The sequence below is a fragment of the Pollachius pollachius genome, assembly GCF_949987615.1.
Source record: "Pollachius pollachius genome assembly, chromosome: 4".
Lineage (NCBI taxonomy): Eukaryota > Metazoa > Chordata > Actinopteri > Gadiformes > Gadidae > Pollachius > Pollachius pollachius.
Genome location: NC_136937.1, coordinates 22,023,736 through 22,042,391, shown reverse-complemented (window position 1 = coordinate 22,042,391; position 18,656 = coordinate 22,023,736). Strand labels below are relative to the sequence as shown.

Below are 18,656 nucleotides of genomic sequence, written 5' to 3'. Positions count from 1 at the left end.
AATTTACACCATTGCAATGTATTTTTTCAGAACTGACTTTTCAGCACTGACTTTTCAGAGATTTGACCACACAGGCGCAAGCTTTGAGTCACGTGATTATTGGCAGTGTTCTGTCGCGCATTCGTTTTGTAACTCCCTGACAGTCAATGGTCTGAAATCGTTGATCTGCAAAAAGCAAAAAAAAACGTTCCTGGGGGCGGGACCATTTGGCTCTAAACCTATTGGTTGCTCTCTGCTGACGTGAATTCCAATCACGTGTGCCGTTGACCGGGCTGTGCGTGATTGACAGTGCTCTGCCAATGACAAGAATAACAAGCGACCTGCGCGGTTGATTTTGTTTTCCATTTTCTGGAACCATGGCTGGGTACGGAAACCGTAAAGGGACACTGGGGAAAATAAATAAAAAATAAACGTTTCTCGTGAGCACGAGAAAGTATCTCATGAGCACGGGGAACTATCGTGCGCATATCACTGGCAGTGTGTGTGTGTGTGTGGGGTGGACGAGCGAGCGATAGCGTGCGTGTCAGTTTAGTGAAGTAATGAACGAGTCCGGTTGTGTGTAAGAATCAAGTACCCAGCCTGTCAAGAATCGGTGGCCGCTTCATTCCAACCATATTCCGACCTATAAGCAGACCCACTTTCTCGTCCTCACCAGTTAATTTCTCGTGCTCACGAGAAACGTTAATTTTGTATTTATTTTCCCCGGTGTCCCTTCACGGTTTCCGTACCCAGCCATGGTTCCAGAAAATGAAAAAACAAATTCAACCGCGCAGGTCGCTTGTTATTCTTGTCATCGGCAGAGCACTGTCAATCACGCACAGCCCGGTCAACGGCACACGTGATTGGAATGTACGTCAGCAGAGAGCAACCAATAGGTTTAGAGCCAAATGGTCCCGCCCCCAGGAACGTTTTTTTTTTCCTTTTTGCAGATCAACGATTTCAGACCTTTGACTGTCAGGGAGTTTCAAAACGAATGCGCGACAGAACACTGCCAATAATCACGTAACTCAAAGCTTGCGCCTGTGTGGTCAAATCTCTGAAAAGCCAGTGCTGAAAAGTCAGTTCTGAAAAAATACATTGCAATGGTGTAAATTTACACCTTTAGAAGTTTTTAAAAATAAATATTCAACCTTTCAAAACTTATTTCTCAATGTATGAACACCTGTTTGCAGAATCCCATTTACAAGGTTTCAAAACCGGGAAATAATGAAATACACTGTTAGAACAGTGCCAGATTTGAAACTCTGCAAATGCGCTGGTGAAATTTTTGAAACTTTGAAAATGTGTTGGTGAAAATGATGAAGAAGATAAAATAGAACACAAAATCATGTTTGCAGATGTTTTATTATTATTTTTTTTTTCAGGCTATAATCTCTTTTTTCAGTGTTGCAAAACAAGGTTTTACAAGGTGTTGAGTTTTCAAACCCAGACTTACAAGCCTTTGAAACCTTTTTGTTCAGGTTTGAATTATGGCAGTATACTGGCTCCATAATTTTGGGGACCACCCAACATGGAGTTCAACGTAGACCTATGTGTTTTAAGAAGACTTTCCTGTCATTATCCTAAACATTTCCGACTTTAGTAAATTATCTTAAATGTTTCAGACTTTCCGGACGTTATCCTAAATGTTTCAGACTTTAGGACGTCTCCATGGCTCCTAGTGTGAAGAGAGTGAGAATGTGTCTGGGGGGGTAGTAGTCCTCCTCTCGACTACTATCTCTCTTCTCCTCCCTCTCCTATCTCTCCTCTCCTCTCTCTCCTCCTCTACTCTCCCCTCCTCTCCTCTCTTCACCTCCTCTCTCCCCTCCCCTCTCCTCTCCGTCCTCTCCTCTATCTCCTTCTCTCCTCCTCTCTTCTCCCTCCTCTCCTCTCTCCTCATCTCCTCTCCTCTCTCCTCATCTCCTGTCCTCTCTCTCCTCCCCTTCTCTCTCTCTCTATCCTCCTCTCCTCTCTTACCTCCTCCTCTCTTATCTCTCTCCTCCTCTCCTCTTCTCTCCTCTCTATCCTCTCTCCTCTCCTCTCCTCCCCTTGCCTAGTGTCACAGTGAGACATTCTCCCCCCCGCCCCCTTCCTCCTCTGTCCTCGGTTGAGCGTCAATTAATTCTGCGTGAAGCGTGAGCGTAAACTTGGAGGATGAACGGGTGGAGGTCCTTTACTCATAATAGGTTTGTGTGTGTGTGTGTGTGTGTGTGTGTGTGTGTGTGTGTGTGTGTGTGTGTGTGTGTGTGTGTTTGTTAGACAGGATATTTGTCTGAATGTTTCTGCAAGTGACTGGAGTGAGTGATTCAGTGAATTCACTCACTCCAATCCAACCCCATTTATGTTCTGCTCTACCTGTGACTTCTAGAATACCCCTACCTCATTCTATATCTATAACCATTGTCAGTGTGAATGTGTTCACTGTCCACACAGAGCTCTCTGACTGAATCTGTGTTGTTGTGTTTCCGAGTGTTGTGTAGTGTACTACTCACCTCCACACCTGTCCCAGCTGCAGGATGTGGATGACGGCCTGCCACAGCCAGACGGAGGCCAGCCGCAGCCGGTCCCTCCCGGGGGGGTCCACGGCGCTCAGCCCCGCCGCGCCCCGCCGGGTCAACCCCTCCACCACCCCCAGCCCCCCCCCCGTGTAGTCCTGCACGAACCACCGGAAGCTCAGGATCTGCACGAGCACCGAGGGCACGAGCACGAAGAACAGCGTTAGGCCGAACCACAGGTAGTCCCGCCGGCCATAGTAGTCCGCCGCCAGGCACAGGTCCGTGCCCACGTCCCAGAAGAACACGAGCAGCGCGAGAACGATCCAGAGGCAGTCCAGCCACAGCTGCTCGCGCGGCGGGCAGTGGGTCTCGCGGACGCCCACCGCGCCGGGCGGGTGCGCGCCCCCCAGGTGGCCCAGGCACGCGGAGCGGCAGCCCCAGTAGCACGCGGACGTGCGGCAGCACTGGCAGATGTGGATGGCGGCCGAGTCCAACGGATCGTCCTCGTGCCCCTCGTACAGCTGCGCGAACCCGCCGTACGTCACCCCGGCTTTCCCGCCGTCCGACTGCGCGGCCATGTTGCTCCTCTTCCAGCAGCCCTCCTGCTGCGAGGCGCACCAAACACACACACACACACCGTTTAGTTCTCCTCCGGATGGAGCTCTCGCTGTGGCGCGCGGGTCCCACCACGTCACTTCCCGAATACCTGTCCGCTTCTTCCTCCTCCCTTATGTTCCCCTTCCTCTCCTCCTCTTCGTCGTCGTCCTCGTCCTCCTCGTCCTCCTCGTCCTCCTCCTCCTCCTCCTCCTCCTCCTCCTCCTCCTCACACCTCTCTGGTCGCGGCGACTGTGTCTCTTTCCCACGCGGGACGCGAGGAGCCATCTAGAGCTCTTGGCCGCACGACGGCGGCTCCCCTTCCTCCGCGCGAGACCCCGCCGCCGGACGCTCGAGGGGGGCGGCAGCCGTAGCAGCAGAAGAAGAAGCAACGGAAACCGTATCCGGTGTCGTCCGACGGCCCTGCATCATCATCACCGTAGTCGTCGTCCCTTCCTGCGCGCGGTCATCTGGGGCGACAGTGGGAGGCTATGACGTCATGCATCCCCAGCGGTGCTCCGGGGGCCCGTGATCAGTCACCGGCTTGCGGGGTTCAGCTCTTTGATTAGTTTGACGTCATCCAATGAGAGACAGTTCAAAACAACATCAAATGCCCCGCACGAGAGGAGTATGTCCGCGAGCTCCCTCGACCTCATCCCGTCTAGCCTGACACAAAACACACGCGCACACACACCGCCGAGCTTGTCACCACTGCAATCCGGGTCCGCTCCGTTCCGCAGCTCGAGCCCTCTGCGCCGTTTCCCACGCGCTCACCACAGCGCTCTCTGCTGGCGGTCGAGGTCAGCCCGCATCTGCACGCGTATGCGCAAACACAAACCACACGACGAGGATGCCCCCCCATACCCATCTCCTCCTCCACATTCTCTCTCCTCCACTCTCGAGCTCTCTCTCTGACGCACGCGCTCGCACGCGCGTTTGTTCCCCACGTTTTCAGGCTCCGTGTGCAGAGGCTGCATCCCACGTGTCTTAATCATCCAGGCGCGTCACCGAACTACCCCCCCCTCAACCACACACACACACACACACACACACACACACACACACACACACACACACACACACACACACACACACATACTCACATAGACACACACACATACATACTCACACACACACCCCCACACACACAGACACACATATACTCACACAGACAGACACACACACACACGCACACTGCACCATTAAGGGAAAATAACAAACACGAAATAAGTATGTTCTTAGGTTGTTTATTTTACAGTACCGAGGCCAGGCAGAGGGGAGGAAGGAGGAGCAGCAGGAGAAGGAACAGAGCCGTCTCTCTCACACTGGATTCATCCATCTTTCACGCCCCACTCAGCCATCTCCTCTCCACTGGACTCTGCAGCCTTGCCAGCCATAATCGACCACAGCATATGTGCAGCATGTGTGTGTGTGTGCGCCGGGTTTGATCCCTGCTAGGCAAGCAAAGGGGATCCAGAGGCAGATGGATTTAGGAAGGGGGGATTGTGTGTGTGTGTGTGTGTTTGTGACAAAGAAAGAAAGAGAGAAACAAGAGGATTTGCGAATTGTAAAAAAAAAGCTTACGTTTTTGTACACAAGGAGTTGAAGAATTATATTACCAGTGTTTCGATGTTCTTATAGCATGCACATGATGGGAACCTACACATGCCTGCAACCGCACACACACACAGCTGCAAGCACACACGCACAAACACACACAAACAGACACAAACACACTATTTCCCTCCTTTCTTGGGGTATATCTTTAAGCACGCCCATACAGTCACATGTTAAGCCTCACTTTCTCATCCTCTTATCCCCCCCCCCGCCCCCCATGCACTCTGTGACCACTGGAGACCATCCTCTCTGTTGTCACGGCGACCACAGCGGCCACAGCATCCAGAAGTCTCCTGAGTGGTGTATCAAATATCGGGATGGGGTATTGTGTGAGGTTGTGTACACATATGTGTGCGTGTGTGCGTTTCTGTGCATGTGTGTGCATGTGTGCGTTTGTGTATGCGTGCCTGTGTGTAGGGTGGGCTGGGTGTGGGGGCAGTTTTAAATAATTTCTAATACGTTAGAATTAACAGGCATGGGCTCTTAACAGTGTTTTACTATAAGAACAATATACTTTCATGTGATCTAACCTTCACGATTAATAATACGAATAATATAAAAAAAAACAATGATAAGAAGAATTATCATCCTCATAATATTTAAACAATCCCTCCTGAAAAGTTCAATGACTGGAATTTGTTATGTGTGTGTGTTCATTATAAAAATAACTCTTTAACATCTGTGTACTGTTCTGGAAACACAACTGTGTGACATAGGTGCCCAGAATGAAAACACGCTGGAACACACTCAATCACAGAACAGACACTCACAGAAACAGCCGGTGTGGGTACCAGATTGACTCGGCTGCCAGATCGGGGTCCTGCGCTTACAGATGACGTATCGACACTTGACGTATCGACACAAGCCAACGGACAAAATCCGGAAGGGTTGCTTATAAACTGGGCTCAATCATGGACATAAAAAGAAGACTCAATCCGTTTTGGTTTTGATTTCATTGAACGCAGCCAGTTCTTTCGCACAAACAAAGCCATTGGAAACACGTCTAAAAGCACTGATGAATGTATATGTAACCCAGTTCCTGTTAGGGACTCTTATTCTGAAGGAGAACGGAAGTTTCTGCGTGTGGGTCGCTGTTTTGACTCTGTGTTGGGAGCGCTGGAAATAAAGTGGATCGCCCTGTTCAGTGAACGGAGTTAACCGATTCTTCTTTTATATATTACCCAAGTATAGGCAACAATAAAACGCTCGGTTACTGTCAAGTTATCTGGGTTTTGTTATCATTTGTGCTTGCCCAACTTGAAATGGCATGGATAGACAGAGGACGCAGGACAGCTCAAATCCTTTTCCTTGATTTTATTGAACATGAATTGTCTTGAACATGAATAACAAGCATTCCGGATTGTGATTAGGATTAGGATTAGGTTGAAAACCTATTGATAAAGAGAAATTAAATCAAGTTAGTTCTCAAATAAATCAAAATGCCTAATCAAACATTTAAATCAAATCCAATAAATCTGTTAGATACACTGTAAAAAAAATCCCGTTGTTTTTCCAAAAAAAACTTGGCAGCTGTGGTTGCCAGAATAATTTTGTAGAAAATACAGTGCAAATGTTAACAACTTTACAGAACAAGCTGTACATTTTACAGTTTAAAACTGTAGTAATTTACATTACACCCGTAAATATAACAGCTCTTTTCTGTTGAATTAACATGCCGAAGCTGCTGTTAAAACAAATTATTTCTGTGATATTTACATGCAATTGTTGCATATTTTACGTTTATGCCCATTCAATTAGACTAAAAAATATCAACCTAATAACACTTTTTGACTGTAAGTCTCATTATAAAGCAGTTGTTTTAACCAAATTTCATTGACATTTTTACTTTAATAGTGTCTTATGTAGTATTAATGACAACGTTTTACAGTAAAATCAACACCTAAATACTGCAAATGTATTTATTACAAAGGGCGTAAAAACTAGTTTTATAACTCCAACCGAGTATTAATCTCACAGTAAAACTGCCTAAAAAATATTTTTCACCACTTGCTAGGATAAGATCTCAGCAGAATACTAACTTTTCTATACATTACAGGCGGATTGAATAATATTTCAGACAATTTTCTTTTAAACTGCAGTGCCATCTTTTGTAAATGTTTGCCCTTTACAAAGAATTTGGAAAACAGTGTTAACAGATTAGGCATTCAAAATGTCTATGTTGACCACTTAAATGCCACTTAAATAGCAAATAAATCAAATAATTTGCCTTTCCAGGAATTTATTAATCTCACAGAAGGTAACATTTTACATTTCCAAACATACTCATAATATGTGCTTCACAAGCAAAATAAATGACTCTTGAACAATTAGTTGCCATCTTGTTGGTAATGAAAGAGGAACGATAAAGACAGACTTTCCGACAAGTAGAATTCTTAACACCCTTCAAAGATGGAGTCAGCAATTCTGGAGAATACTGTTTGTCGAAATCATTGAATATCTCCTCACGATCTGCTATCTGTCCATACTGTGTGTGCACCGAAAAATAAATGTGGTGTTAATACAAAGCCTAGGCTCTGTAAATTTGTATGTAGATAAAGGGTATGTAAAAAAAAAAAAGGGGGGCCCACTGTAGTTAGCAACATGCCAGATTACAGAGCCTAGACTGTATTGCCACTGGATTATTTTACATGCACACAGTGCAAACAGGAAGCAGATCAAGTGGAGATATTCACTCACTTGGAAAACAAAAATATGATGTCGACATCCAGTCTTCTTCAGAATTGCTGACTCCACCTTTAATGACTACTTACTCTCCTTATTATGTGCCTGCCAGGAAGGCAGCACATATTACTATTGGCTTGTGGTCATCATGAAATACATTAGCCAGTTATTCAAGTAACACTATGTATATATAAAGATAAGATTAACTTTGAGTGTAAAAAAAATATAAAGAAAAATTAAGGTCACGTTCACCTTTTCAAATGGTATTTTTACTATTTGTGCATTTTTAGAATAGCTACAATTAGAAATTATATACAAAATGGCCACTTTCTTAAAACAAGCTATTATGGTACAGACATCTAAATGAGGAAACAAAAAACAAACAAAACTTCACAATTGCATACAAATTCAGTAACAAATTGTCTGAAACTTTTCACTCACTGTTTAAGCCTGAAATACAAAGAACATAATGGGCTGATAAAAACCTTCAAGCTGTGAGTGGCATGCCATACATCTTACTGAGTCTTACTAAGTCCATGTTCAGACCTCGCACCATTCATGATCCGAAAGATCCTGGATCAAGGTGAGGACCCTTGGGTTCACGTGAAGACGGGATGTGTTGGTCTTCTCCACTTTAGTGCCCTTCTCTGGGTTGATGGAGAAAAAACACCTTGGAGAGAGAAAAAGAACAGAAGACTGTATCAATAAAAATGCATCATCTACTGTGAAACACTCATAATTTATTTTCAAGCTATTATGTTGAAACGGCACCTATAAAATTAAAATGTCTCCTATCTGGAAAAAGCAGCTACTTTAGATTAGTTTCAGATCAATAGCGACAATGTTGGTAAAAGCCAAGCACAAAAGACACACCTTTGCAGAAACTCCAGCGTTGATGCCAGCTCTGACGGGTAATGAATGTTGAAACAATAGAAGCTCCCAAACATCAAGCACAGGGCAGAAATGAATGAGGGGATGTGGTCGTTAACGATATTTCGATCCACGCTCAGCATGGCGCGCCTTGAAGAAAAGCAGGATTGTCCTAAAGAGGAAAAAAACATAAAAACATTAAAAGGCGTGTCTTCCTGAAACATTTAACAAAAAAACGTAAGCACTTTTCTTTTCAACAGTTTCCAAGGTCAGTTAAATTGCTTAACATAGATACAGTGTGTTGTATACAGATTGAGAGTGAAATGTAGAGCCTTTTAAGGCAAATTTGACTACATTACTGAAAAAATATACTTACCACACATAACAATGGTAGGGGTCAAGTAGACTTTTTCCATCTGTATTTCCTCGGCCAGACACGTGTCCTCCACATAACAGAACATCGCGTCTTCTTTCTCATTGAAGTATGACAGCAGAAGCAGCACCATCTCTTTGACGTCTTCAGAGAGACCACACAGCTCTCCTCTCATTGCTTTTCACTTTGTTAAAGCCTGTAGGAACCTTTTGTTCTTGTGGACAGCAACAGTGTTCAGGTAGTTCAGGAGTCGTTTCCCTTTCATATCCAGATTCCTCGAGAACGTTTCTTGAAGCCCAATTCCGGTGAGTTCCCTGAAGTGGACTGCCATGCCAAGTTCCTCAAAGAAAAAGGGCCACTGTTCCAGGAGATGCTTGCCATGTTTTTCCCCAGGTTAACTTCTTTACGCTGGGAGTAGAAAGTGTTCCTCATTAGGCTTTTGAGCTCCTCTGAATTAACGTCTGGTCTCTTCATTTTTTCTCTCTATTCCTTCTGGCTCTTTGGGGTTTCTCCAAGAGGAAGCAATTTTGATCCCAGGTTATGCATAATCCCAGGTTATGCACCCATAAGTGTCCTGGATCGCTGCTCTCTTTTCTGGGGGAACTTCATAGGTGTCAGAATCATCAGTGCGATACCTTCGCTTTCTTATTTTTGGGGTTGTTGATCGCTTCACATTCTCGATTCGGTTTTGCAATTGCTTGACAAGAGAGTGATACCCTTGCCCAATCACGTCTCCTTCTATGACGTCTTGCAAAGATTTGGGATATTTTGATACCATCTTTTTTGCAACTTCAATAGAGCTCCTTCTTCTTATGCAGGAACTTTTTTGTGTCATCTCATGAACCACAAGTCGGACCATCTCCCTTCTCATTCGTGGACTTGGTCGCTTTTCTCTCTCCAAAGTCTGTGTCAGTTCCTCTGGGAACTTATCCCACGGAATCACAAAGGTATCCACCCAGTCGACATAAGGCAGGGATGGGCAACTGGTGGCCCGCGGGGAATTTGTGCGGCCCGCGAGTTCATTTGTATATATTATTGGTTTTTCAGTCGTCATTTGAACCAAACTATAATTAATTATGTCAGCCGCTAGATGGCGCTCCCCGAAAATGTAAAGGTATGTAGCCAAGTGGATGGTCTTGGAATTACCACCATTTAGCGGGATTTACAAAAAAATTTTTTTTACAAACATGAGCGCTCAAAAAAGAAAACTAGAAGGAGAAAATCGCGTTTTCCAGCCAAGATGGGAAACAGATTATCTTTTTACAGATTGCAAAGGAAAACCCATGTGTTTAGTGTGCTTGGAAACAAAATCGGCAATGAAGGATTTTAACTTGAGCCGCCACTACAACGCCACGCACAAAGAAAAGTATGACAAGTACACCGGAGCTGCCAGAGCGGCTATCGTTGCTGATCTCAAGCGAAAAATACACCGTCAGCAAAGCTTTTTTACCAAAGCCACGACCACACAGGAATCGTCACTGAAAGCATCTTATGTTGTTTCCCTTGAGCTTGCTAAAGCAAAGAAGCCCCTGTCAGATGGTGAAATGGTGAAGCGATGTGCAGTTGAGATGGCGAAAGCTTTTGGAGACGACAACATGGCTAAGAACTTTGAAACGGTCTCTCTGTCCCGACGCACAGTGACCAGAAGAATTTTTGATATTCAAAATCATGTCGAGGGAAAGCTCAGGGATATCATGAACGACTGCAAGTACTTTTCCTTAGCGCTAGATGAGAGTACAGATGTGATGGATGTAAGCCAGCTCCTCATCTACACACGAGCAGTAAACAGTTCATTTGAAGTGCATGAGGAGTTATTGAAACTGGTGTCTTTGCATGACACTACCAAAGGACAGGACATTTTCAACGCTGTTGAAAGTGTTGTGAGTGAGCACGGAGGCTTTGACAAGCTATCAGCTGTTGTTGCTGACGGTGCGCCATGGAAGACGCACTGGATTCGCCGGGCTTCTCAGACAGAGTGGCGTTGACTGTCCAATACTGCACTGCATCATACATCAGGTTGGTAACGTTATTTTCAGCTATTGTTATCGGTGATAAATAGGGCTGCCCCCAACTAAAAACTTTCCTAGTCGTTGCCACTTTATTCCGGTTATCGACGAATGGTTTGCGGTGCTGTCAGAGATCGGCGGCGGAGGCAGGCACGGAGCGGCCGGGCAAACGCTTTTACTAATGATCCGTTATTTTCTGACTATTTTCTTTCTATTTTCTTTATATTTTATCATTCATAAAATTATAAACTAACGAAACTCGTTAAAGCAAGTCATTTGGTGCTTTAAAAGTCACGATTTTAATCTGAGACAGATTCCACTTCTCTTCCCGTCCTTTCTGGTCGACTAACGTTTGTTCGCCTGTGAGGCAGCCCTAATTATCAATGTGTTTGTCTTAGTGAGATTTAAAAATAAATAATGACTACAATGTTGGTGAATCCAATTTATTTTATATTGCAGGAGGCCCTCTGTGCCAAGTCTATGAACTTCAGCCATGTCATGGATTTAGTAACGAAAGTTACCAATCTCATTCGAGGAGGAAACAGGTCTCTTAATCATCGGAAGTTTGTAGCCTTTTTGGATGAAGTGTGCGCGGCGTACGGGGATTTACAGATGCATACGGAGATAAGGTGGATGAGCCGCGGGAAATGCTTGGAGAGGTTTTTTGCGCTGCGCTCTGAAATCCCTGTATTTCTCGAGGAGAGCATACGATGTGACACCAGTGCGTACTGCAGTCAACTCAGGGACACTGATTTTCTCTGTGACATGGCCTTCCTTGCAGACATCACATCTCATCTCAATCGCCTGAATTTGCAGTTGCAGGGAAGAGGCCAAACTGTGTCGGATCTGTATGCACACATGAACGCGTTTAATGCTAAACTAGCCCTGTTTAAAGAAGGCTTCCAATCCGACCGTCCGAATTTGGCACACTTCCCCTCATGTGAAGAGATGCGCAAAGATGCTCCCGAATGCGAGGAAACCATGCAAACCAAGTACAAAGCAGAAATCGAAAAACTGCAGCAGCAGTTTAAGAGCCGCTTCCAAGACTTCTACGCCATGCAGCCACGCATCGCGTTGTTCACTCACCCGCTCTCTGCTGCTGTCAGCGAGCAGCCCCCTGAGCTGCAGCTTGAACTGTGCGAACTACAGGCAGACCCGTTTTTCCAAGCAAACCGCAACGAGAGGTGAAGCTCCTTTTGGAGACTGCTACCAGAGTCCCGATTTCCAATCCTCAGGGATTTTGCACTTTCGATGGCCAGCATGTTTGGGAGCACTTACATCTGCGAGAGCAACTTCTCAATGATGAAGCACATCAAGTCCAAAGAACGAAACCGACTGACCGATGAGACACTCTTCCAGCTCATGCAGATTGGATGCACCAATATTGAGATTGACATTCAGTCTATTGTGCGCAAGCAGGAGAGGCCACAAGTGTCTCATTAAGACAGGATTTTACAGAGGTAACAATTTTAGAAATATCATTTGAAAAAAAAAGAATTGCACTATTAGAGATAGATATGTTTTGGTTTTTGTAGCAATATTAGATAATTGTTTGAGACCCCATTGCACTGAAATAATATATTCAAAGAATGTGGATTTTTTCTTTATGTGTAAAGTTCACAACTCACCCATGGTGAAATGTTGATTTTTCTTATGAAAATATAAATGTTATTGTTGGAATATGGATTGTTCTTAAAAAATAAATATGTAAATTGAAATGTTCGAAATGTTGGCCCACTAGTGAGCCTTGTTTGGGTCATGTGTTCCTGACTGAAAGAGCCAAATTGTCTGTAATGTTTGAAAATTGGTATAATAAACTTTGATTGCCAGTATATTTGTTCTATTTATTAAATTAGTTAGCTATAGTAGGCCAATTAAGTGACAAGGTTATAATGGTGAAAGTGCACGTTGATATACGTGGCCCTCTGGTAGTGAGGTGAAAATTTGTGTGGCCCTCTGGTAGTGAGGTGAAAATTTGTGTGGCCCTCCCTTTTATCAAAGCTGCCCATCCCTGCAGTAGGCCTATACCGCTTTCATTTTGATGTGTTTCATTTTTTTATTTAAAAAAATTCAGTAGGCTACCCACACCCAGTGGCTCTTCCTCAGGATACGAAGCAAGTCACATGTCTGGGAATATGCATCCCGGTCTAGAAGAGCCATACCAAATATCATCTAGAAAAATAACCCGTAATTTTTTAGACAATTCCTATTAACATTGTTTTACTGTTTTTATCCGTAAATTTGACAAAGCCTATGGTTTTCTTCTGTTTAAGAAAAAACTGGCAGAAGCCATTACTGTAACAGTTACATGTTGTAACTTTGACAAAATTGTATTGCTATATGTATTTCGGTCTTTTTGTGTTTAAACTACAGTAATCGGTTAATTTTACAAGTAAATATTATTATTTGAACATATTTTTACTTTAATATTAACAGTTTTGTTTGGTTTAGTATTTTTCAAAAAAAATATTGTAACATAAACACAGCTTTATTGTTTTACTATTTACAGTTTTTTTATGTCATGATTTCACAGGTTTTTACTGTTTATTTCACAGAATTTTTTTACAGTGTATTAGCATAAACAAATCCAAATAAATCAGTTAGATATCATAAACAAATTTATATAATTACAATATCACTATGTTATCTAATATCACTGTGTTATCTAATATCAATGGTCTTCCATACAAACATTTCTGCCATGTGCGCCTCCACCAAACGTGCCCAAGCTCTGCGCCGTCCCATGCGCTGTCACATGGAAGACATGACGAACGGGAAAAAGTGCCAGAAACATGTGCATTGTGCAAACTACACCTTATTTCAAAAAATAAAATACATACTAATGCTGTAATGATATGTATGTTCTGTATATATGTTATATGTTATGACCACTAGGTGGCAGTGTTGATTACTAGATCAGATGAAGCTAGACTTGAGAACGACAGAACAAGTGTAACGGGAGAACCATGAAGGCTGGTAAAATAAAGACACCTACTTAGAAATATCCAAAGTTGTTTATTTATAATTACATAACTTTACATGGTGCCAGGAATGGATTCCATAAAGCCACCAGGGACTCTAAAACTAACCGGGAACCTTGACGCCAACTGGAAGACTTTTAAACAGCATTTTAAGCTGTACCTCGCGGCCATCGGTGTGTCGGAGACGTCTAACAAGAGAAAAATAGCACTGTTGCTAACTGCTGCAGGGACCGAAGCAATAGAGGTGTATAACACGTTCACTTTTGACCCTGAAGAAGACAAGAACAAGCTGGATGCAGTACTCAAGCAGTTTGATGAACATTGTCTTGCTAAAAAGAATGAGACCTACGAAAGGTACGTTTTTAGATCACGACTGCAACGTGAAGGAGAGGCGTTCGACAGCTTCCTCACGGACCTGAAGCTAAAAGCTAGCACCTGTAATTTCAATGTATTGAAGGACTCATTGATTCGTGATCAAATTGTGTTCGGGGTCTGTGACAGGAAAGTCAGGGAAAAGCTGTTGGGTGAGGCTGACCTGAACCTAGAGGAGGCAGTGAAAATATGCCAGGCGAGGGAGTTAGTTAGGCAGCATGCCGAAACGTTTGATGTTGCTGACAAAGGACTAGTTCAGCAGCCCGCTCAAATGCATGGTGACGTAGACGCAATTTCTTTCAAAGGAAAGTGGCGCGGGAAGGACCGAGATAGAGACACTAGGCACAAAGAAGGAACAGAGAGGAGCAGTGACAAAGAATTCAGAGAAAAGGAATTTACCTGCAAACGATGTGGAGGCCAGCACAAGGCCAGACAGTGCCCAGCATTTGGAAAAACCTGCTCCAGGTGTCATGGACAAAATCACTATGCTAGAATGTGTCTTTCAAGGGAGAAGGAACGAAAAGTCCACGTAGTGAATGAAACAGATGACAATGATTCGCACAGTGATCCAGAGTTTGTGTACATGGTTACTGAGGGGGGCAGTGAAATAGAGGAGACTGGACAGCCAGTCAATGCAGATGAGACTGTGCGGCCAGTCAATGCAGTGCAAACAGATAAATGGGTGGCACCACTGTTAGTTAATGGGACAGTGGTGTTGTTCAGACTGGACACAGGGGCAAAAGCCAACCTGATCAGTTTAAAGGACATTAAAGCACTTAAAGAGAAGCCAAAAATACAGAAACGCACTGTCCCACTGAAAACATATAATGGACAGCCAATTGAAACCAAGGGGGTGTGCCGGCTTAAAATGTGTGTGAAAGGCAAGACACAAAACCTCATGTTTGTAGATGTTCCTGATGACCACGAATCGTTGCTCGGAGACAGAGCATGTGAGGACCTGGAGCTGGTCAAGAGGGTCTACCAGCTCAACAGTGAAAAGGTGTCAGACACCGACACAGGAAAGGAATCCGTAAATGATATAGTGCACAGGTTTCCAGAACTGTTCAAGGGCCATGGAACGCTGCCTTTCACATATAAGATCCAACTAAAAAGTGATGCCACGCCAGTCATACATGCGCCGCGGAGAGTACCAGCACCGCTCAGAGACAGTCTGAAAAGGGAGCTGGACAGAATGATGGATCTGGGAGTAATTCGGCCCATCGAGGAGCCCACAGACTGGGTGAACTCCATCACATGTGTGAAAAAACCCAATGGTGAGTTAAGAGTGTGCCTAGACCCCAAAGATCTCAATGAGAACATTAAAAGAGAGCATTACCAGATACCAAAAAGGGAAGAGATCACAAGTGAAATGGCAGGGGCGAGATATTTTAGCAAACTAGATGCATCTCATGGTTTCTGGCAACTGAAACTGGACTCTGAGAGTAGCAAGTATTGCACATTCAACACACCTTTCGGAAGATACAGTTTTCTTCGATTGCCATTTGGAATAAAATCGGCCCCCGAGATTTTTCATAGGGCGATGGAATCGACCATAGAGGGGCTAGAGGGCACCCGTGTGTACATTGATGATTTAATAGTATGGGGCTCAACACTAGCACAACATAATGAAAGGCTGCTGAATCTCCTGAAAAGGATTCAGTTGAGCGGTCTGAAACTGAACGAAAGCAAATGTCAGTTTGGGGTCACAGAGATCACTTTCTTAGGTGACAAGCTGTCCGGAGAGGGTGTAGAGCCAGACCACTCCAAAGTACAGGCTATTCTTGACATGCCTGCCCCTATGGACAAGAAGGGGGTACTGCGAGCTATGGGAATGGTGAACTTTTTAGGGAAGTTTATTCCAAATCTATCCGCAAAACACTGACAATCAGAGGTCTGCTGCAAAAAGACAGGATTTGAGTGGACTGACAGCCACAACAAAGAATGGGAGAAGCTCAAAGAGACACTTACCAGAGAACCAGTGCTTAACTTCTTTGATCCCTCTCGAAAAACCAAAGTCTCCACAGATGCATCCAAAGACGGATTGGGCGCAGTGCTGCTCCAAGCTGACAATGATGGCCACTGGAGACCAGTGGCATATGCATCAAGATCAATGACGGAGACGGAAACGAGGTATGCCCAAATTGAAAAAGAGACTCTAGGGTTAGTGTTTGGATGCGAGAAGTTTCATGGATACATATATGGGCTGCCTACTTTCACATCAGAAACAGATCACCAACCACTCATCTCTATCTACAAAAAGAACCTGAATGACATGTCTCCCAGGATTCAACATATGATGATGAGGTTACAAAGATATGATATGGATCTAATCTACACGCCAGGGAAATACATAGTTCTGGCTGATGCACTGTCTCGAGCACCCGCGCCGCCCCAAGCAGCTGTGCAATCAAGAGAGGCACAAACAAAATCGTCAGAAGAGCTTGAAAGGCATGTAAACTTAATTGTCTCTTCTCTCCCAGTGTCAGACATGGTGCTCAAGAAGATTGCACAGGAAACTGAACAAGATGAGACACTGCAGGCAGTGGCAGCGAAACTCCAAAAAGGGTGGACAAAAGGCACACTCCCACAATACTATTCAATCAGGGCAGAACTGAGTGTGGCAAACGGCCTACTGCTGAGACAAAATAGGATCATCATCCCAGCATCTATGCGGAAAGATATGCTCAGCAGAATCCACGAGGGGCACCTTGGCATAGAAAAATGCAGAGCAAGAGCACGGGAAGCGGTCTACTGGCCAGGTATAAACAGAGACATTGAGACACTGATTAGTAAGTGTGATACATGCCAAAGACACAGATACAAGCAAGCCAAAGAGCCAATGTGGATCCCAGAAATGCCGACTGAGCCATGGCAAAAAGTTGGAACAGATCTCTTTCATGTAAATGGAAAGGACTTTCTCTTAGTGATTGATTATCACTCAAACTATCCTGAAGTAGCACAACTGAACAGCACATCTGCCAGTGCTGTTATAACTCGCATGAAAAGCATCTTTGGCAGACATGGCATTCCCCAGATAGTCCAAAGTGACAATGGTCCGCAGTACAGCAGCCAAGAGTTTCAAATGTTTGCAGAGGAGTATGTGTTCCAACACACTACATCGAGCCCTCTCTATCCAAAGGCGAATGGTAAGGCAGAGAAAGGAGTGGAAATCGTTAAAAGACTAAAAAAGGCTGCAGAGACAAAATCAGACCCTTACCTTGCACTGTTGACCTATCGGTCTTATCCTCTGGGATGTGGAGCATCACCCTCAGAGCTCCTCATGAACCGAAAACTGCGCAACACATTACCACACATGCCAAGAAAGAAGAAAAACAGAGTACTCACACAAAAGCACATGCAGCTGAAGTAGGCACAGAAGAAGCATCATGACAAGACGGCCAGGAGTCTCACACCTCTCTCAGAACACGACGTGGTCAGAATCGAAGAGCCCCACACATGGAACAGAAAAGCAGTGGTGCTCAAAGAGGTCGGTCCAAGGTCGTACACAGTCAGAACGGAGGATGGACATGTATTCCGGAGGAACCGCAGATGCCTGCTTAGGACTCAAGCGACATTTAGAAAGCAGTCACACGCAGAAGTGACAAACCATCCTGATGCACACCAGGATGTGCAGCCCACAGAGCATCAAACACCAACATCAGAGACAGGGGCACCTGTCTGCCGTAAGTCTAGCAGAGCTAGAAGATCAAGAGTGATGATGGACTTGTGAGAGTATGTGTGGTTTACATATGTGAGTGTTGCTTAACCTGAGAATAGTCTTAAAGTTAAGGTTATGGTAACATTGAAAAAAATAAAATAATAATACTGTTTATTACCTTGGTTTCCTGAAATAAGAGGATATCCTGTTTATTGCTACTGTTGCATATCTGTTACTTACTTTATTACCTACCGTTACTTACTAGTGTTACCTGAAAGAAGAGGTTTTAATGTTCATTACCACTGTTATCTGAAAGAGAAATAGTACAGATAATTTACACAGTACAGTCAATTAAGGTTACTTTCTAAAACCTGTTATCTGAAAGAAGGGATTAATTGTTAACCTTGTTTACCTGTAAGAAAAGCTTTAGGTGTGGTAGCCCTTACTGTGTTTAATAGGTTTAGGTGTAGCTTCCAGGTCTAGTCTTGATATAGCCTTGGGCCTACTATTATTTGACTTTTAACCTCAGAGAAAGGAGGATGTAATGATATGTATGTTCTGTATATATGTTATATGTTATGACCACTAGGTGGCAGTGTTGATTACTAGATCAGATGAAGCTAGACTTGAGAACGACAGAACAAGTGTAACGGGAGAACCATGAAGGCTGGTAAAATAAAGACACCTACTTACAAATATCCAAAGTTGTTTATTTATAATTACATAACTTTACAAATGCGTGCTCTCGTGTTCTCCCATGCACAAACCCTTCATGGCCTGACCGGAAATCGCGGACCTTTATTGACTCACCCGTGCTCACTCACCTCACGTGCCGTAATCAGGCAAGTGCCGCCCGGTGTGTTTACAAATCAAACCCGTGTGATTTACGCATTTCACCTCAATGGCCACTAGAGTTCGTCATCCACGATACGATATTATAGTTTAATCTAAATGCGACCTCTGTCTTTACAGTTACACATATATTTTTGTTTTCACCTATGCTAAAGTAATTATCACCTACAAAACTAA

General features: G+C 44.1%; 1 protein-coding gene across 1 annotated transcript in view; it reads right to left on the bottom strand.

The window, feature by feature from the left end:
* LOC307074133 (XK-related protein 6-like) overlaps positions 1–3,052 on the bottom strand; it is a gene marked incomplete at both ends in the record, with an annotated part of 13,078 nt that extends 10,026 nt beyond the window's left edge. Inside the window, one exon of the mRNA XM_079734145.1 lies at positions 2,472–3,052. Within this exon, the coding sequence (XP_079590271.1) occupies positions 2,472–3,052 (581 nt within the window). The remainder of the gene's footprint in view (positions 1–2,471) is intronic.
* Between the last annotated feature and the right edge of the window lie 15,604 nt (positions 3,053–18,656).